At 39.4% G+C, this 20,440-nt stretch overlaps 1 protein-coding gene across 24 annotated transcripts in view; it reads left to right on the top strand.

The window, feature by feature from the left end:
• Window positions 1-20,440, top strand: part of LOC102162486 (putative RNA-binding protein Luc7-like 2) — a 65,151-nt gene that overhangs the window by 11,830 nt on the left and 32,881 nt on the right. For 9 of the 24 annotated variants that reach the window (XM_013990780.2, XM_021078854.1, XM_021078847.1 and 6 more), the window contains one exon: window positions 4,621-4,715. Coding sequence is in view for 8 of the 24 variants with exons in the window: in XM_021078854.1 (XP_020934513.1) it covers window positions 4,621-4,715 (95 nt within the window). In the remaining 16 variants the exon portion in view is untranslated. Of the gene's footprint in view, window positions 1-10; window positions 4,716-19,994; window positions 20,213-20,440 lie in introns of those variants that run through there. The other 15 variants (XM_013990781.2, XM_005657737.3, XM_013990775.2 and 12 more) reach the window with 6 other exon arrangements.

Below are 20,440 nucleotides of genomic sequence, written 5' to 3'. Positions count from 1 at the left end.
TATGAAAGTTGATTTATTGTTTGTATGGGAGGGAGAGGGTGGTTGGCACTGGAAGGGAGGGGGTGGATATTGGGAAAATAGCATGCATCATGTACACTGTCAGACCATCCAGGCTAAGATTTTTAAGTGTTACTACTAGAATTTAAGTGTAAGTGTTTCAGAAAAGGCAGGACCATCAAGTGGCAGTGTGGGTGGGGTTTTACAGTGGGCTTATTTTTCCCTATCTGCAGATTGAAGGAGAGTTTGAGAATAGGAGTGTTTGAGTAGTTTGAACAGAAGCCTTCTTTTAAGAGTAGTTTGTCTGTATTCCCCGAGTGAAACTGCCTCAACACCAACTCTGTTACATTACTCAAAGACCTTGAAAGGAATAATATGCATTTCAGTTTTTATTGTACACCTGTGACTGAAGTGTTCCCAAATCATGATACTCGTGAAGGTGGAACAACAGAGAGTTGTTAGGAGAATAGTTACTCTGAAGTTAGTTGCTTGGTAGAAAATATTAATGGAAATTTTGATGCTTCCATTCTCATGATGAAAACTTCCTTTCAAAGATCTCATTCACGTTTTTAATCTCGAAACATGTCAATATAGTTATGTACAAAGCCTAATTAATATTGTGGAGGTTATAGAGAAGAGTCTTCCATGTTTTTATGGGTGAGGGCATTTTGTTGTGAGCTAAATAATTTGGTGTGATCTCTGCCCCATTACTTTTAAACTTTGTTTTGTTTTGTTTTTGTAGGGCTGCACCCGTGGAATATGGAGGTTCCCAGGCTTAGGGGTCTAATCAGAGCTACAGCTGCTGGCCTATGCAGAGCCACAGCAACGCCAGAGCCAAGCCTTGTCTGCGACCTACAGCACAGCTCACAGCAGTGCTGAGTCCTTAATGGACTGAGCGAAGCCAGGGGTCGAACCTGCAACCTCATGGTTCCTAGTCGGATTCATTTCCACTGTGCCATGACTGGAACTCCACTTTTAAACTTTTTTTTTTAAACTTCGTTTACACATTAAAAATTTGAAGAGAAAAATGGAAAAATTATTTAAGAAATCAGATTTTACCCCCCAAATACTATTCTTGCCCCAACTTTGCTATTCCCCTATGTGAAGCCATTTGCCAAAGCCAGATATGATTTACCTACTGTATCCCAAACCTTCTTGCTTTTATAAGCTTTGTCAAAAATACTACTCCAGTTTGGAATGCTCTTCTTTGTCCTTCCCTTTGATCTACGTCCTATCTTTCCTTCAAAAAATGGCTTCTACTTATCACATGAAGCCTTCTCTAACCTCTTCAATTCTTGACGGTCATTCTAGTCTTAGAATTCCTGAAGTACTACTCTTTGGTAGTATTTCATCTGTTAAAAACATCCATTTGTCACTTGAATCATGCTTTCTTTTGTTACGACTTGTTACATCATTTAAATGTCCTATTTCTCTAGCAAAATGATGGGCTCCTTGAGGGTAGAGAGCCCATCGTCAGTGCATCTTAGTTAACCCCATTGCTTAGCACAGAGGATATATTCAGCAATAAGCTTGCTTGATTTTATGATTTGGATCCAATGTTAGTGGAGCAGGGCAATTGTTTTTTTTAACTTAGATTATTTTTAGAATGAATGTATCCCCAGAAAACCTGAAGATAAAAGTATATTGAATTAATAAAATAATTTCTTGTATTATAAGATTTGGTTTGTATTTGTTACTGATTAATTATAGTGCCCCCCCCATTTGTTTTTCAGTGGGTGCTATTTTACCTAGTTTCTTTTGAAAAACATGGTTTGGGCCAGATATCTTAACAGAAACCAGAATTACCAGTATTATTTTAAAATTCTTTGTTGGTTTAGCAGGTTATAATTTAATGGCATAAGCCCAGATAAATGTATTAAGTACTGCATGGTAATACAGCCAGATTATTTTTAAGTGTTCACCTTAAAAAAGTCTCTTAAGTAAAACTTTAAAAATAGAAATAAATAAACAGATACTCAGTTGGTAGGCCTCTCAGGGTATTTCTGTATATCAAATTAATAGGAATTTTATTATTGTTATAAAGATTACTATACAGGCTGATATTTGATAGCTGTATTTATTGTGTTGGCTGCAGTTATCAAATATTTATAGAGCAACCATCCATATGCAGTGAGGAGTTATTTAAAAATACTTTTTGACATTTATAGAAACCAATACTTTTTCTAAGAAAAAAAGCTCATCAGGGATAATTTTGTTAAATTCATATTCCGAATTGTTCATGTTTCGTCTGATAGCAGTGTCTTCAGGGCACCTATATCTTAATATTAGATTTAATGTTGTAATTTCTGACAAAATGTTTGACTAGTAAAACTTCTATGAGTCTTGATTTTATTCTAAGGCCTGGCTTGTAATATTCTCAAGCCATTAGATTGACAAAGCACTGGAACAATACTGCTGTTGCATTACTGAAAAGCTTAGATACTTGTAGTAGGGAGACTTCTAGATATGTATGTTTTTTCCTCTTCAAAAATTTATATTCACATTTCTTAGCATAATTTGGGTATAGATTTAAAACATTTTTTCTTGTATGTGAGGAAGCAAAAAGCCTATAATAGTTGCCATCCTGGTGTGAGCGCATCATAGGACCATTCTGACATGAGCTTAAGGCTCTTAACCAAAGTTGTGATGAAATACACTTTATAAAACATATTTTTTATTTAAACCTCGGTTGGCTCACCCAAGGACCACTCTAGAGAGCTTCAGCCTTGGACGTACACGTTTACCTATGATCAGTCCTATTCTTTTAGGGTTGCACTTAAGTCAGTATTTTAAAAAAACAAAAACAAAACAAAACAATGACCAAACACCCTGATTTTGTTCACTTTTGTTTTCATATACGAGAATCTTTACAGTCAACATGTACTTCTAGATGCTGTATTGAAATTGCTGGCAGAGTCTATTCTATACAAACTGAACAATCTGGCCCCTTGTTTTATTTGTAAAGGTTCAATGTATCTTTGCCTGCCTACTTCAATCTGCAAGGGAGTGTCAGAAAGGCCCCGCATTCGCCGAGCCGTGAGTTATCACTAACTTTTCAGATGTGTTAATGAATGTGGAACAAAAGCAGTTGTGTTTAAAAGGAACAAAGGACCATCAAAATAACCGTTATCATAGTAGCAGGCGTGAACTCTAAATGAATTATTCCAAATTGTGGTGTCAAAAATTATCTACTTTAACTAGAGACTAGCCTCTAGAAAACCTATTGTTGAACTGCTGTGAAGCTATCGTTTTAGCTATAAATTACTGTTCTTAAAATTTTATAAACCTTGGTTGCAAATTTTAATCTTTTTGACCAAGTTAAAACAATCTGAACAAAATCTTACCCCATCTAAAAATGACAGTATTTAGTTGACTTTGAGCAAGCTCTTCAAAATAAGGCCGTGTGAAAGGGGTAAAGTTTTAACCTTTTTGTTATTCACATGTAAAAAAAAGTTATTTTAAATAATTGAGTCACTTCCTAGATGAAAGTTTTTCAAGTGCCCCAGGCATCATGTGAAGCACAGTAGTATTTACAATCTGTTTTGGTACCAAAATCTCTTGCTTCAGTAATTCACCAGTAGGTTTTCACTCATCAATGATGCTGTCATTTTAAGGCTAAAACAAAACACCTTCATTTCCCAGGGCTTATTCTCATTCTACTTAGAGGAAACATTCTTACGAGTTTTTTTCCCCAAGGAGATTCTAAGGGAAAAAATTGTAACATCTATATTTTGTTATTATAGATGGTTACCCTTCTTTTTCTTAGATTTTTTTAAAGTTTTGAGTAGATAGGCATAGTTGATTAGCAAGGTGGATGTATCTGTTGCTTAGGGGGTGTATTGTGTTAAATGAAGACAGAATGAATTTAAATGTACCCAGTTTGGCCACACATAGCACAGACTACATAGAACTTGGAGATATGGGACCTTTGGAGGCATTAAAGTTAACATTTCATTTAGGCAATGTGCCTTTGTTTCACTGGTGTGTAAGTCCTTCTTCCAGGTTTGTACACTCTTAAACACGTTATTCTACCCTCTCTAACTCCTCCCAGCAGCAAAAGGGAGACACTGCAGCTGGAACAAAATAGTGGAAGAAATGGCGTCTGGGGTTCAGTGGGGATTCGCAGTGTGTATGCAATGTTTGCAAGATTTTTTTTATGTTTTTCAATTAATGTAAATAATTACAAAATAAATCAGTGCTAAGTGTCAAGTAGGGAACATGGTATACCAATAGAAACTCTCCTAGTGGGTCTGCTGCAAGTCAATTAACCTCTCGGGGCCTCAGTTTCCTCATCTGAAGTATGAAGGGTTTGGACCTGATAACCTTTAAGGTCCATTCCTGCTCTAAATCCTATGCTTTTCTGAAGTACTCTGTTTAACAGAATGCATTACTTTCCCACTTTGACTATTTGAATTACATATGCAGTACACATACTGCAACTGCATGTTGTCTAAAATAGTTTTTCTGTAGGATATTACATAAAAAACTAACCCTTCTTAAGCTGATTTATAAATGTGTGTGTGTATAGCCACACATGAAAAGCTAGTGTTAATAGGGAATCTCAGAAAATAAGTACTTTCCAGTTGTCTAACCTTGAATGTTATTAACTTTCCTATATTACAGGAGATACTACTCGTCAGCGTATCAAATTCAGTGATGACAGAGTGTGCAAGAGTCACCTTCTCAACTGTTGCCCCCATGATGTCCTGTCTGGAACTGTATGTATTTCTTAAATCTATTGCTTGATTATTGATAATACTATAAAAACAAACTGCTTGATAAAGTCTTAATTTCTTGTCAAATAATTATGCAGTTTTTTAAAAACACTTGTTAGTGGAGCAGCTTGCATCCCTTATCTTCAGATTGATTTCTCACTGAAATAATTGCTGTGTTTTACTTTACGACTTTTTCCATTCTGAAGAGCAAATAAAAAGCATTTCTTATTTGGAACATAGAGGTAGTTATTACATTATACAGCAGTTGCACTTTTAGTTTAGAAATAATATAAATGAATTTTTAATTGTTCACTGCTCAGCAGAGTATACGTTTATCCAAAACAGTATATATATTTTAATTAAGATTTGTGCACATTTTTATTGTGCAATCATTGTGGGGAAAATGGGTTGGTAAATAACTTAAATTCATAGCTTAATTTGTGAGTAGTGTTGCTGATTAAAATTCACTCATTGCTTACTCCTAATAATGTAAAACTCAATTTAGATTCTGTGTCTAGTGATATTGGTTAATCTTTATCTTTTTTTTTTTTTTTTTTTTGCCATGCACATTGCATGCAGACGTTCCCAGGCCGGAGGTCTTACAGTGGTAACTGCTAGTGGTAACTGCTAGGCCATCAGGGAACTCCTAGAGATCATCATTTTAATTTGGTAGATAAACCACAAATAATGACCAAATTAATGGGACAAAAGATTTAATGGCCTAGCATTTGGATTTGACTGAAATGATTATCTGTGTGCAAGAACTTTCTTGCATTGGGATGGCAGAAGAGGGCTGGCAGGGCCTAAGCATTTAACTGACTGTCATTTGTCAGAAATGACTGAAATGAAAAGATTTCAAACTTCCATTTACAGAAACAATGAGGTATTTTAGTTAAAGATGTCTAAATGAGTGGTTTTCTCTTGATAGGAAGAGTTAAATACCCAAAATATATAGGTATCAAGGCACTTATAATAGGAAAGACCTCTGACTTTTTCCAATAGGAATGACTGTTGAAATTATTATGTTAGGAGGAATCAAAGAGCCAAAATTTTAAAAATATATATAATACCTAATTTTTTTTAATGTGTAATATATTACAAGGAGACAAATTCAGTTTCTGAGCACTTAATTTAGGACTAAGAAAATTAACCCTCATATCTACTCTTCAGAATTTCCATAAAGTATTTTCTGTTGTGCTATGTAGTAAAATTGAAATCTATAAAATATATATTTATATGTAGTATTCTTTGATTCTTCACATTTACTATTAAATTGAACATTTAAAGATATTTGATGGCTAAATTATCATTTCACATACATTTTGAAAATAAGATTAGTGGCAAAATTTAAATCCTTTTTTTAATACTTTAAAATTAGCCATAGCAAGACTTTGACATATTATATTCTTCAGTTATTGTATTAATAATAAAAAAAATCTGATATCAAGATTGTGCTTTTATACTTTATAACACACACAATGCAGTTGTGCTCATGTATTTCTCAAAACAATTCTGTGGGGTAATGTGTTCCATAATTAGTCTTAATGATAGTAAAGTGATTTATTCAAAATCACTCAGTTCTGGAACTAAGCTCAAATTTTAGTTGTGTTTAACATGTTTTCTTCTCTGTGGGTGATTATTAATCCTTCATCATGTTAAATAAAAAGATGAGTGGTTGATCATGGACTTTCCTTCTTGTGAAATTCTTGCTGCTGGTGGAGTTGCCGTTGTGGCTCAGTGGAAACGAATCCGACTAGTATCCATGAGGACTCAGGTTCAATCCCTGGCCTTACTCATTGGGTTAAGGATCTGGTGTTGCCATGAGCTGTGGTATAGGTCACAGACAGGCCTTGAATCTGGCATTGCTGTGACTGCGGTGTAGGCTGGCAGCTATAGCTCTGATTCCACCCCTAGGCTGGGAACTTCCATGTGCTGCAGGTGCGGCCCTTAAAAGCGAATAAAATTCTTGGTGGATTTACAAGAAGCACATATTTTCAAATTTTTATATCTCTAAAATATGCATTTTAAAAGTGATGATAAAAAAGTACTGCTTTAATTTGTAAAATTTTTCTTATATAGTACAGAATTTGATAAGGCTTAAAATTGATGTCTTGGATCACATGAAAAACAGTTAATGAAAGTTAATGAAAGCTCTTCTAGGAGTTCCCGTTGTGGCTCAGCTGTCAGGAACCTGACTAGTATCAATGAGTGATTCAGGTTTGATCCCTGGCCTTGCTCAGTGGGTTAAGGACCCAGCATTGCTGTGAGCTGTAGTGTAGGTCGCAGACACGGCTCAGTTCTGGCGTTGCTGTGGCTGTGGTGTAGGCTGGCAGTTGCAGCTCTGATTCATCCTCTACTCTGGGAACTTCCACATGCCGTGGGTGTGGCCTTATTAAGAAGACAAACAGGAAAAAGAAAAAATAAAGCTCTTCCAAAGGCACTTGCCAGGGAAACCTTGGATGAGAAACATCTCCTTTTTGTCTGCTTAATAGGCAAGAAATTGTTGTATGTAAGGATGGGGTTAAGTAGTTGTGAATCTTGGTCAGAATTTAAGCAGAATTTTAAGGGCTGCCGATAGGACTTTGTGAGAGTCCAGGGTTGTCATAGAGTGCCTGAAACCATACATAGTGTGACTTTCTTATAACCCTTTTTACTAAAAAGGGCTATTTATAAAAGTTTATCCTATGTAAAAATGGTTTGTAATTACAGAACTCTTCTTTAGCAACCAACCTGTGGATGAAATGCTTTTCTGGCATGGAATCTAATGTTTATACTGCTTTATGTTGAAAGTGCTCTTTTGTTTTATAATTAGATCGAGGATGGAAAGGAAGTAAATTGTAAATGTTGATTTTATAATGCTTTTTCATTGCTGCATGAAGGTTGCCCTTTAGTTTTCCAGACCTTGTTCCTCATATCTATCATTTCCAGCACAGTATGATTCATCAGTATTCTTTTAGCAGAGGAATACGCAGGGATGTAGTTTCTAGGTTTTTATTACTTTTATTATCACTACTATTTGTCTTTTAAGAGCCGCACCCACAGCATATGGGGAGGTTCCCAGGGTACGGGTTGAATTGGAACTGTGGCCGCTGGCCTATGCCAGATCCCAGCCGTGTGTGCAACCTACACCACAGCTCCCGGCATTGCCGGATCCTTTTTTTTTTTTTTTTTTTGGTCTTACATCTTTTGTCTTTTTAGGGCCACACATGTGGCATATGGAGGTTCCCACGCTAGGGGTCGAAACGCTACAGGCACAGCAACACAGGATCCAAGCCACATCTGTGACCTATACCACAGCTCATGGCAACACCAGATCCTTAACCCACTGAGCAAGGCTAGGGATCGAACCCACATCCTCATGGATCCTGGTCAGGTTTGTTAACCACTGAGCCACAAAGGAAACTCCCAAGAGAAGTATATTGAAGTGCTTAAGATAATCAATTTTTCAATCTAGTTTCCAGTGACCTAGGGAAAAGGTATGTATAATAATAATTTACTGAAGACATTATATCTAAAGCAGAAGGTAACAGACGCTTGCATTAATATCTACAGAGGAATTCCCTAGTGGCTCTGCGGGTTCAGGATCTGACATTGGCACTCCTGTACTGTTGGTTAGATCTCTGGCCTGGGAACTTCTGCAGGCTGTGGATGCATCCCCCCCCCCCCCAGCTGAAATGGAAATGTATAGTTTTATAATGTTCTATCCTAAATTCAGAAATGGGAGTCCCTGTAGAACAGCAGGTTAAGGATCCAACATTGTCTCTGTGGTTGTGTGGACTGACGCAGTGGGTTAAAAGGATCTGGTGTTGCAACAACTGTGGCATAGGTCACATCTGCGGCTGAGATTCAATCCCTGGCCCAAGAACTTTCATGTGCTGTAGTTGTGGCCAAGAAAAATAAAAATAAAATTAATAAATTCAGAAATGGTCACTGCTAATTTTACTGTAGCCTTCATCATAGTATAACTTTAATGTTGAAGGGCATCATGTCTTCTAGTGTAAGGCCATCATTTTATATTGGTGGGAAAACTAAGGCTCAGAGTAATTGTTTTTGTCAGATGTCTCACAAAGAATGGCAGTAAATTATACCACACGGATCTTAGAGTTATTTATTTATTTTTACTGTTATTTAAATCTGAATGCTTTTTATACATTTTTGTGTGTGTGTGTGGTGGTTTGTTTTGTTTTGGCCGTGGAGTAAGTTTTGTTTGTTTTTGGCCCTACTTACAGCATGCGGAGGTTCTGGGTCAGGGATTGAACCTGTGCCACAGCAGTGACAATACCAAATCCATAACCCACTGAGCCACTGTGGAATTCCATGTTGTTGGTTTTTTAGATAACACAATTACCTTGGACAGTGACTTTGGGATATTTCTGAAATATCCTGAGAGAGGGATCTCATGCACTGAGGATATGGGGACAGGCCTGTTGTTATTTCCATTAGAATTCCCCCCCCCCTTTTTTTTTTAATGGCTGCACTGTAGCTGTGGTGTAGGCCGGAGGCTATAGCTCCTATTCGACCTGTAGTCTGGGAACCTTCAGGGTGTGGCCCTAAAAAGACGAAAGAAAAAACAACCTTGGCAGCAGTGGTTTCACATGCAGATGTGAAAAAATTAATCTGTAGATACTTTAAACTCATGATCTCTTTCCCAGAAAGGGTTCGTTTTGGGATGTGCACTTTTTTTTTTTTTTTTAGGGCCCCGCCCGAAGCATATGGAGGTTCCTAGGCTCTAGGGGTCGAATTGGAGCTATAGCCACCGGCCTACACCACAGCCACAGCAATGCCAGATCCGAGCCACATCTGCGACCTACACCACAGCTCATGGCCACGCTGGATCCTTAACCCACTGAGCTAGGCCAGGGATTGAACCTGCATCCTTATAGATGCTAGTCAGATTCATTTCCCCTGACCCATGGCAGGAACTCTGATGTGCACTTTTTAACAAGTGTTTTTAACGTAAGTCCAGATTACTGGCTTTTTTTTTTTTTTTTTCCCCTGTTAATGTTTCACAATTTGCAAGGTGCCATATAACCCAGATTTTATCATATTTCACTTTTGAAGTTATTATGTCCTTATGTCAGTTTTGCTGGGTGTATTTTATTCTCAGTTTCTTAGAAAAATATGCATTCTTTTAACAAGCAATTCTAGAGAATGCCTTAAACTAAAAACACATTTGATGCCTGAGAAATCAGAGGCACATTAGCAGCTTCCTAGTGAGTAATTAGAGCTTTACTGTTAAACTTTAAAAAACTCAGTCCTAAAAGCAAAGAAGAGTTCCCTTGTGGTGCTGTGGGTTAAGGATCCAGCATTGTCACTTCAGTGGCTCAGGTGAGTGCTGTGGTGCGAGTTTAATCTCTTCCCTGGGAGCTTCCACTTGCTGCTAGTTCAGCCAAAAACAGCCCTTAAGACAAACAAAAAAACTCTTTCCTAAATATAATTTGGAGCATCATTGGCAAATTGGTACATGAATACCTTGAGCTATTCAACTTAGGGTACGTCTGCGCTTAAGAAATAACTTCTTCCTGTTACTCTGAATAACCTTGCAGTCATTCATTTTATAGTCCTAATATACTTCAGGCTTATGAGAGTGATTTTTTTCTTGTTTTCATTTTTCCCTCCATGGCCACACTTGTGGCATGTGGAAGTTCCCAGTCCAGGGATTGAATCCAAGCCACAGCTGCAACCTATGTTGAAGTTGCAGTATTGCTGGATCCTTTAACTCATCGTGCTGGGCCAGGGGTTGAATGCAAGCCTCCACAGCAACCTGAGCCACTGCAGTCAGATTCTTTTTTTATCTTTTTTTTTTTTAATTTTTATTTTTGTCTTTTTAGGCCCGCACCCACGACATATGGAGGTTCCCAGGCTAGGGTTCAAATTAGAGCTGTAGCTGCTGGCCTACACTACAGCCACAGCAATGCAGAATCCAAGCCACGTCTGCAGTCTACACCACAGCTCATGGCAATGCTGAATCCTTAGCACACTGAGCAAGGCCAGGCATTGACCCTGTGTCCTGATGGATGCTAGTGAGATTCGTAAACCACTTTTCCACAGCGAGAACTCTGTGATTTTTTTTTTTTTTAAATGACCCAGAGACCATGTATTCTAGGATCTTGTTCTAGTTTAGTCTGTCTCTAGTTGACTTGGTTTAATGGTTAACATACACATATACATACATGTAAATGTGAAGAACTGTTGTACCGTTGTTCGGTCTTTGTAGATCAAATACAAATTTAGTTTTTATTCTTTAATATTGAATCAGTTTTAGGAGAGAATCTTTTTTAACTTGAATAGAAAATTTCAACTACAAATAAACAAATTGTGTAACCAACTTCATGTACCCATACACTAGCTTCAATAAATATTTTACACGCAGGAGTTCCCGTTGTGGCTCAGTGGTTAACAAACTGGACTAGCATCCATGAGGACTCCGGGTTCGATCCTTGGCATTGCTGTGAGCTGTGGTGTAGGTCGCAGATGCAGCTTGGATCTCACGTTGCTGTAGCTGTGGTGTGGGCCGGCAGCTATGGCTCCAGTTCGACCCCTAGTCTGGGAACCGCCATATGCCACCGGTGCGGCCCTAAAAAGACAAAAAAAAAAAAAAAAGTGTATTTTACACATAGCTACCTTATTTGCTTTCTAAATCTCCATCCTTTTGAAGCAAATCTTAAATCTTGGACCCATCATTGAAACAATAAAGTACAAAGACCAGTTATTCCCAAGCAAAGCAGACTGAGGTCTGAAAGTCATCATTCAAGCAGATGTTTTTCATAGCCTGGTACTTGGTCAACATGTTTCACTGTCACATGTGTTTTCCTATACAGATTCTCAGTAAATGCTTTTATTTAAGAACCAAGAATTACCTGCTTAGCATTCCCCAGACTCTAGATCTCTTTAGAGGTATGCAGTTTTATAAACTGCATTTTAACAAATCTGAAGAAACACATGTGTTCTCTGAGGCTATTCATTGAGAAAAGGAGCATGGAGTTATAAATGCATCATTTGGAAGACGTAGGCAGTAAACACAGAGCAAACACATGGTGATAAATGAAAACTTAAAATATTTTTGTTGTATAAGTGATTATCCACAAACAGAAAGCAAAGTCATGGATTGTTCTTATTGCTGGAATGTTATTTTTTTTTTTTCTGGCCACCACCCTGCAGCATATGGAGTTCCTGGGCCAGGGATCAGATCTGAGCCACAGCTGTAGCCTATGCTACAGCTGTGGCAACACTGGATCCTTAACCCACTCTGCCGGGTTGGGGGTTGAATCTCCATCCGACCACTCCAGAGATGCTGCCAATCCTGTTGTGCAGCAGTGGGAACTCCTGGAAATATTTGTTGTTGTTGTTGTTGTTGCTATTTCTTGGGCCGCTCCCAGCATATGGAGGTTCCCAGGCTAGGGGTTGAATCGGAGCTGTAGCCACCGGCCTATGCCAGAGCCACAGCAACGCGGGATCCGAGCCGCGTCTGCAGCCTACACCACAGCTCACGGCATCGCTGGATCGTTAACCCACTGAGCAAGGGCAGGGACCGAACCCGCAACCTCATGGTTCCTAGTCGGATTCGTTAACCACTGCGCCACGACGGAAACTCCCTGGAAATATTTTTTAGAGTCACACATTCTACCTTGATGTATAGATGGAAAGACCAAATGACATAGTATAATCCTTCTAATTTGATGATAGTTTCTCATTAAGGGCACTTTTTAAAACATTTCGTGTTTACTCTGATCTATGTTGAATAAAACATCTTGAATATATATTATCCCATAGGCTGATAGAGTGATTGGAAGAAGCTTTTTTGATGAAACGATATTTGAAGAGATGTAAATATGAAGAAAAGATGTCAGCCATTTCTGAGTAGGAGATGAATTTATATATGTTGACTCCACACAAAAACTTTTGGTGGTTCCTTATTATCTCTGTGTAGTTAAAAATCCGAAATTCAGAGTTCCTGTTGTGGTGCAGTGGTTAATGAATCCGACTAGGAACCATGAGGTTGCAGGTTCGGTCCCTGCCCTTGCTCAGTGGGTTAACGATCCGGCGTTGCCGTGAGCTGGGGTGTAGGTTGCAGACGCGGCTCGGATCTCGCGTTGCTGTGGCTCTGGCGTGGGCCGGTGGCTACAGCTCCGATTCAACCCCTAGCCTGGCAACCTCCATATGCCACGGGAGCAGCCCTACAAAAGTCAAAAAGACAAAAAAAAAAATCCGAAATTCTTAGTCCAGTCTCTCTCGCCCTTGAATTGTTCTCACTACTCTTCTAGCCCAGCATGCTTCTAATTTGAGACTGTCTCCTTTTCTCTGCCTGGACAGTCACCCTGAACGCCAGTGTAGTTAGTGCCCACTCTCCATAGTACCAAATACACACTTGTTTTATCCTGTTTATATATGTTTTTTCTCTCTTGAGTTAGTATAGCAAGGCCATTTGTTTTAATTTTATATAGACTGTCTTTGTATATCTAGGGTTAGAAATGGGTAAGAAGTTATTGCTATATTTCTAAGTGAATGTGGAAGTGGAACATTCAGGTGAGAATGGGCAGTTAAAAAGGTGGGAAGTGGGAGAAAAGCAAGAACTGCTTTGTGCATGCACAGCGTGCCCCGTTCCTCTTCACTTACCACTCATGTTTGACTTGTTAGTTTTGAGCACTGAGATTGGTATTAGGAAAGAAAATTCTTCCTTCCTTTTTTTTGTGTTTTTAGGGGGCCGCACCTGTGGCATAAGGAAGTTCCCAGGCTAGGGGTCACATTGGAGCTGCAGCTGCCAGCCCAAGCCACAACCACAGCAACTCAGGATCTGAGCTGCATCTGCCACCTAGACCACAGCTCACAGCAACATCGGATCCCTGACCCACTGAGTGAGGCCAGGGATCAAACCCACACCCTCACAGATAATAGATTTGTTTCCATTGCACCACAGTGGAAATTCCAGGAAAGAAAATTCCCATTTTCTGATTCATGACAATAGTGGAATAAGTGAAACTCATATAACAGGTTTTGTTATTTCAAGGCTGTTTTTCATAGTATACTATGCTTTCTCTTATCCTTGAGCTGAGTCTTGAAGTAACCTTAAACGTAAATAGGTTGTTGCCATGTCTTGGCTATTGTGAATAGTGCCGCTGTGAACATAGGGCTGCATGTGTCTTTTTGAATTACATTTTTGTCTGGGATATATGCCCAGAAGTGGGATTGCTGGATCATATTATAGTTCCATATTTAGTCTTTGTTCTTTTTAGTGGTTGTACCAATTTACATTTTCATCAGCAGTGTAGGAGGGTTCCTTTTCTTCACAACCTCTCCTGTGTTTGTTATTTGTAGACTTATTAATGATGGCCATTCTGACCAGTGTGAGGTGGTACCTCACTATAGTTTTGATTTGCATTTCTCTGATAATTAGTGATGTTGAGCATCTTTTCATGTGCCTGCGGCATATGGAAGTTCCTGGGCTAGATGCAGAATCTAAACTACAGCTGCAAGCCTACACCACAGCCACAGCAATGTCAAATCTGAGCTGTGTCTGCAACCTACACTGCAGCTCACAGCAACGCCGATCCTTTAACCCAATTAGCGAGGCCAGGGATTGAACCTGCATTCTCATGGATACTAGTTGGGTTCTTGACCGGGTGAGCCACAATGGGAACTCCATTCTGCCCATTTTTTGGTTGTTGTTGAGTTGTAAAAGTTGTTTATATATTGGAGATGAGGGCCAGTTGTTTGCATCATTTGCAGTTGTTTGCTCCCATTCTATAGGTTGTCTTTTTTTTTTTTTTTTAATGGTTTTCTTGCTGTGCAAAAGCTTGTAAGTTTGGTTAGGTTCTGTTTGTTTGTTTTTGTTTTTATTTCTATTGCCTTGGAAGACTGACCTAAGAAAACATTTGTATGGCTTATATAAGAGAATGTTTTGCCTGTGCTCTCTTCTAGGAGTTTTATGGTGTCATGTCTGTCTTGTTTTGGTTTTTTTTCCATTGAGAATGTAATTTCCTTAATAGCAGGAATACATTCTCCTACTGTTCTGTTTCCCTTTAGGATCTAGCTCATAGAACTTAGCAAATGTACTAACATATTTCAGAGCAAGAGTATTTGCAGAGGGAGTTCTCTTGTGGTGCAGCAGGTTAAGGACTGGCATTGTCACTGCAGTGGTTTGGGTTGCTGCTGTGTCATGGGTTCAGTTCACTGGCACAGAAACTTCTACATGGCACAAGAGTGGCAAAAAGTAAATAAATACTATTAGATGCTTGGAGCTGTTACTATACAAAGTTTCTATCTCTGATGTATTTGTGAACATATACTGCCATTAGTTTATGCTGGTGGTTCACTCATCTGTATGTTAACTCTTTGGCACCATTATAATCTTTTTTTTTTTTTTGCTTTTTTAGGGCTGCACCTGTGGCACATGGAGGTTGCCAGGCTAGGAGTCGAATCAGAGTTGTAGCTTCTGGCCTACAACCACAGCTCACAGCAACGCCAGATCCTTAACCCACTGATGAAAGCCAGGGATCGAACCCACAACCTCACGGTTCCTAGTCAGATTCATTTCTGCTGCGCCACAACGTGAACTCCTGTAATCTTTTTATTTGTTGATTTTGACCTATAATTTTCACATGGTTTGGTTCCTTAAATTTTTTTCTCCAAAATGAAAGTGGCTTCATGGATTTTTTTTTTTTTTTTTTTTTTTTGGCTTTTGAGAGTAACATACTCATTGCGTTGTTCAACCACTAATTCAGTCACTATCAAAAAGGTCAAAGTAGTCAACCTCACAGCAATGCCTGTGTTTGAATTTACAAAAATGGCATTTTATTCTCTTCTTTGCCATCTTTTCTCCACTTAGTATCAAGAACATTGTTTCTAGGGAGTTCCTGTTGTGGCTCAGCAGGTTATGAACCCGACTAGTATCCATGAGGCTGCACGTTCCATCCCTGGTTTCGCACAGTGGGTCGAGGATCCAGCCTTGCCACAAGCTGTGGTATAGGTCACAGATGTAGCTCGGATCCCATGTTGCTGTGGCGCTGACCATCAGCTGCAGCTCTGATTCAACCCCTAGCCTGGGAACGTCCATATTCCACAGGTGCAGTCCCCAAAAAGCAAAAAAAAACCAAAAACAACACTGTTTCTAATGGCTGGCTATATGTGTTATATGACTATTCCATAATACATTTACTCAAACCCCCTTTTGCTAGGCTCTTAAAATGTTTCTAATCTTAAAAATAAGAAAACATCATTTGTTCAACTTTATTGTTGATTTATCCTTGTATACTTGTTTCCTCAAATTCTTAGACCTAAAATTCTTTAGGATTGATAAGTATATTCTTTGTTACACACATATCCAGGTGGTTGGCAAAAAGATAAATAGGCAAAGTCATTTTGAGATAGTATATACGAAACTAAGGCCCAGACCTATGTGCTGTAGCTACTGTAGTCCTCTTCCTGTACTAATAGCTTCCCTCTGATTGAGTAATGCTGGCATGTGTGTGTTTTTAAAGATCTATTTTATAAATGTTCTGTAAAACTGGAACACTCTTTTCTTGGCCTTGCCTAAGGTTAGTGTGCTTTCTCTCTCTATTTTTTTTTTTTTTTTTTTTGGCTTTTTCTAGGGCCACTCCTGCGGCATATGGAGGTTCCTAGGCTAGGGGTCTAATCGGAGATGTAGCCGCCGCCCAGAGCCAGAGCAATGTCAAATCTGCTCCGAGTCTGTGACCTACACCACAGCTCAGGGCAACACGGATCCTTAACCCACTGAGCAAGGCCAGGGATCAAACCCGCAACCTCATGGTTACTAAGTTGGATTCGTTAACCACTGAGCCACAATGGGAACTCCTTCCTCTCACTTTTAAAATGCAGTTTAAATGTATCCTCTTCAGAGTAGTTCTGTTTGTGGGATAAGACCCGACATTGTCTCTGTGAGGATGTGGGTTAAGTATCCAGCATTGCTGTTAAGCTGCAGCATAAGTCCTAGATGTGGCTTAGAGCCAGAGTTGTGGTGGCTGTGGCATAGGTCACAGCTGAAGTCCAGTTTGACCCCTTGCCCAGGAACTTCCGTATGCCACAGGCGACACCATGAAAAGATTAAAAAAAAAAAAAATTTCTCCTTGTCAGAAAGGGCTTTTCTCACTGTCTCACCCCAGGTAACCTCCCATAGTAATGGGAGCATCACTATTTTATTATGTTACTTATCTTTATTCAGAGACCCAGTTACAGTTTATTATTTGTTTCCCCTGTTACCGAATGTCGGCTCCATAAGGTCAGAGACTTTTTTTTTTGGCCAGGCCCAGGGTATGTGGAAGTTCCCAAGCTAGGGATCAAACACCCCACAGCAGCATCCCAAGCTGCTACAGTGACAACACCAGGTCCTTAACCCTCTGCACCACAAGGGACTTCCAGATACTGCATCTTTGTCACTTAGTGCTATGTCCCTAGCATCTAGCATAGTGCTTGGCACAAGTTGGATACTCAGTTATCAGTTAAAGGAATGACTTTACTGCTGCAATGTTATGTTGTTTTATTTTATATATAGTTTATGTAGCAAAACAAAAGGAATATTTACTATACCTTTTTGGATTATTATATTCCCTTTCACCAAGGTTCCAGAGGTTCTAGGACATTCCAGTGATGGGGTAGCATAGCTCCAAATGGAAAATCTTTGCTTTACTTTTTTTTTTTTTTTTTTTTTTTTTTTTTGCTATTTCTTGGGCTGCTCCCGCGGCATATGGAGGTTCCCAGGCTAGGGGTTGAATCGGAGCTGTAGCCACTGGCCTACACCAGAGCCACAGCAACGTGGGATCCGAGCCGCATCTGCAGCCTACACCACAGCTCATGGCAACGCCGGATCGTTAACCCACTGAGCAAGGGCAGGGACCGAACCCTCAACCTCATGGTTCCTAGTCGGATTCGTTAACCACTGCGCCACGACGGGAACTCCTAGTCTATTTTTTAATTCAGTGAACTATATTTATACAGCTATCATCACAACCTAATTTTAGAATATTTCCATCCCAAACCCCCAGTCCATCCCACCACACACACCTGTCTCCTTTGGTAATCACAAGGTTTTCAACATCTATGAGTCTGTTTTTGTTTTGCAAGTAAGTTTCTTGTATCCTTTTAAAAAATTCCACATATAAGTGTTAGTGAATGATGTTTGTGTCTCACTCTCTGACTAACAACTTAGAACGATAATTTCTAGCTCCATCCATGTTGCTGCAAATGCCATTATTTCATTCCTTTTTATGGCTGCGTAATATTCCATTGTGTACATCTACCACATCTTCTTTATCCATCCCTCTGTCAGTGGACATTTAGGTTACTTCCATGTCTTGACTCCTGTATATAGAACTGCAGTGAACGCTGGGTTTACATGTGTCTTAGAGTCATGGTTTTCTCTGGATAGATGCCTAGGAGTGGAATTGCTGGATCATGTGGTAGCTCTATGTTTAGTTTTGGGGGGGAGGGACCTCCGTAATGTTCTCCATAGTGGTTTCACTGATTTACATTCCTACCAACTGCGTAAGAGGGTTCCCTTTTCTCCATAACCTCTCCAGTATTTATTGTTTGTAGACTTTTTGATGATGGCTATTCTGGCTGGTATAAGGTGATACCTCATAGTAGTTTTGATTTGCAGTTCTGTTACAATTAGTGATGTTGAACATCATTTCATGTGTTTTTTGGCCATCTGTATGTCTTTTGGAGAATTGTTTGTTTAGATCTTCTGCCCATTTTTTTGTTGAGATTTTTTTTTTTGTATTGACCTGCAGGAGATATTTATATATTTTAGAGATTAATTCTTTGTCAGTTGCCTCATTTACAACTATTTTCTCCCATTCTGTGGGTTGTGTTTTCGTTTTGTTTAGGGTTTCCTTAGCTGTGCAAAAACTTTTAAGTTTAATTAGGTCCCGTTTGTTTATTTTTTGTTTTTATTCTCATTACTCTGTGAGGTGGACCTGAGAAGATACTGCTGTGGTTTATGTCTGAGAGTGTTCGGTCTATGTTTTCATCTAAGACATTTATAGTATCCAGTCTTGTATTTAGGTCTTTAATCCATTTTGAGTTTATTTTTGTGTGTGGTATTAGGGAGTATTCTGATTTCTTTTACACGTAGCTGTATAGTTTTCTGGCTACCACTTATTGAAGGGATTGTCTTTTCTGGCTTGTATATTATTGCCTCCTTTGTCATAGATTAGTTGACCGTGTGTTTAATTCTGGGCTTTCTATTCTGTTTCACTGATCTGTATTTCTGATTTTGTGCCAGTAACATACTGTTTTGATCCAAGTAAAAGGATCCTACTAGATTGATACTAGGTATATATTTTATTTCTTTGGCATATGCTTTTCATAGTGGGGTTAGTTAGATACTTATTCTTTGTGAAGTTATATTGAATTTTAATAAAGTACTTCTTTACTAGTTCACCTGGGGTCTTGTCTGGAGTCCATATCAAAGTTACCAGTCTATTGTTTGAGCACTCCGTCTTTATTGGAAAAATTAGAATGTTCTTCAAAGAACATGGATTATAATTAAGCAGTTTGTTTTTACTTATTTGCTGGCTGTGCCTGCAGCACATGGAAGTTCCTGGGCCAGGGTTTGAACCCATACCACAGCAGTTACTGTAGCCACAACAGAGACAACATTGGATCCTTAACCCACTGTGCCACCAGGGAACTCCTCTAGTTTGATGTTAATTTTTTTTTTTTTTTTTTTTTTTTGCTATTTCTTGGGCCGCTCCCGCGGCATATGGAGGTTCCCAGGCTAGGGGTCCAATCGGAGCTGTAGTCTCCGGCCTACGCCAGAGCCACAGCAACGCGAGATCCGAGCCGCGTCTGCAACCTATACCACAGCTCACGGCATCGCCGGATCGTTAACCCACTGAGCAAGGGCAGGGACCGAACCCGCAACCTCATGGTTCCTAGTCAGATTCGTTAACCACTGCGCCACGACGGGAACTCCCTGATGTTGAATTTTTATCTTTTCTGTGTTAAACGGCCAAGTCGAATATGTTTTGAGATAGTAGCTAGATTTTTTTCAGATTCCGACAGGCTTTTCCTTGTCCATTTGTTCTTTTTTTTTTTTTTTTTTTCTTTTTTTTGTCTTTTTGCCTTTTCTAGGGCCGCTCCCATGGCATATGGAGGTTCCCAGGCTAGGGGTCCCATCAGAGCTATAGCCACCCACCTATGCCAGAGCCACAGCAACTTGGGATCTGAGCCGCGTCTGCAACCTACACCCCAGCTCACGGCAACGCCGGATCCTTAAGCCACTGACCAAGGCCAGGGACCGAGCCCGAAACCTCATGGTTCCTAGTCGGATTTGTTAACCACTGTGCCACGACGGGAACTCCATTGTCCATTTGTTCTTAAGTATAAAAGTGATCACGGTTCCCATCTCTTGGTAGACAGAATTCATGTGGTTTTTTTTGGCACCAAGTTTTATACTTGTCTGTGAAATTTTGTAATTTGGAAGTCCATGTATAAAGAATCATTATCTTTATGACGTTTTATTTGTTCTGATGAGAATTGTGGTTGTTTTTTTTTTTTTTTTTTTTTTTGTCTTTTGTCTTTTTGTCTTTTGTTGTTGTTGTTGTTGCTATTTCTTGGGCCACTCCCGCGGCATATGGAGATTCCCAGGCTAGGGGTCGAATCGGAGCTGTAGCCACCGGCCTACGCCAGAACCACAGCAACGCAGGATCCGAGCCGCATCTGCAACCTACACCACAGCTCACGGCAACACCGGATCGTTAACCCACTGA

Source organism: Sus scrofa, chromosome 18 (genome assembly GCF_000003025.6).
Source record: "Sus scrofa isolate TJ Tabasco breed Duroc chromosome 18, Sscrofa11.1, whole genome shotgun sequence".
In the NCBI taxonomy this organism is placed as follows: Eukaryota; Metazoa; Chordata; class Mammalia; order Artiodactyla; family Suidae; genus Sus; species Sus scrofa.
The sequence above is the reverse complement of the archived record's forward strand: the minus strand, read 5'-3'. Positions and strand labels throughout refer to the sequence as shown.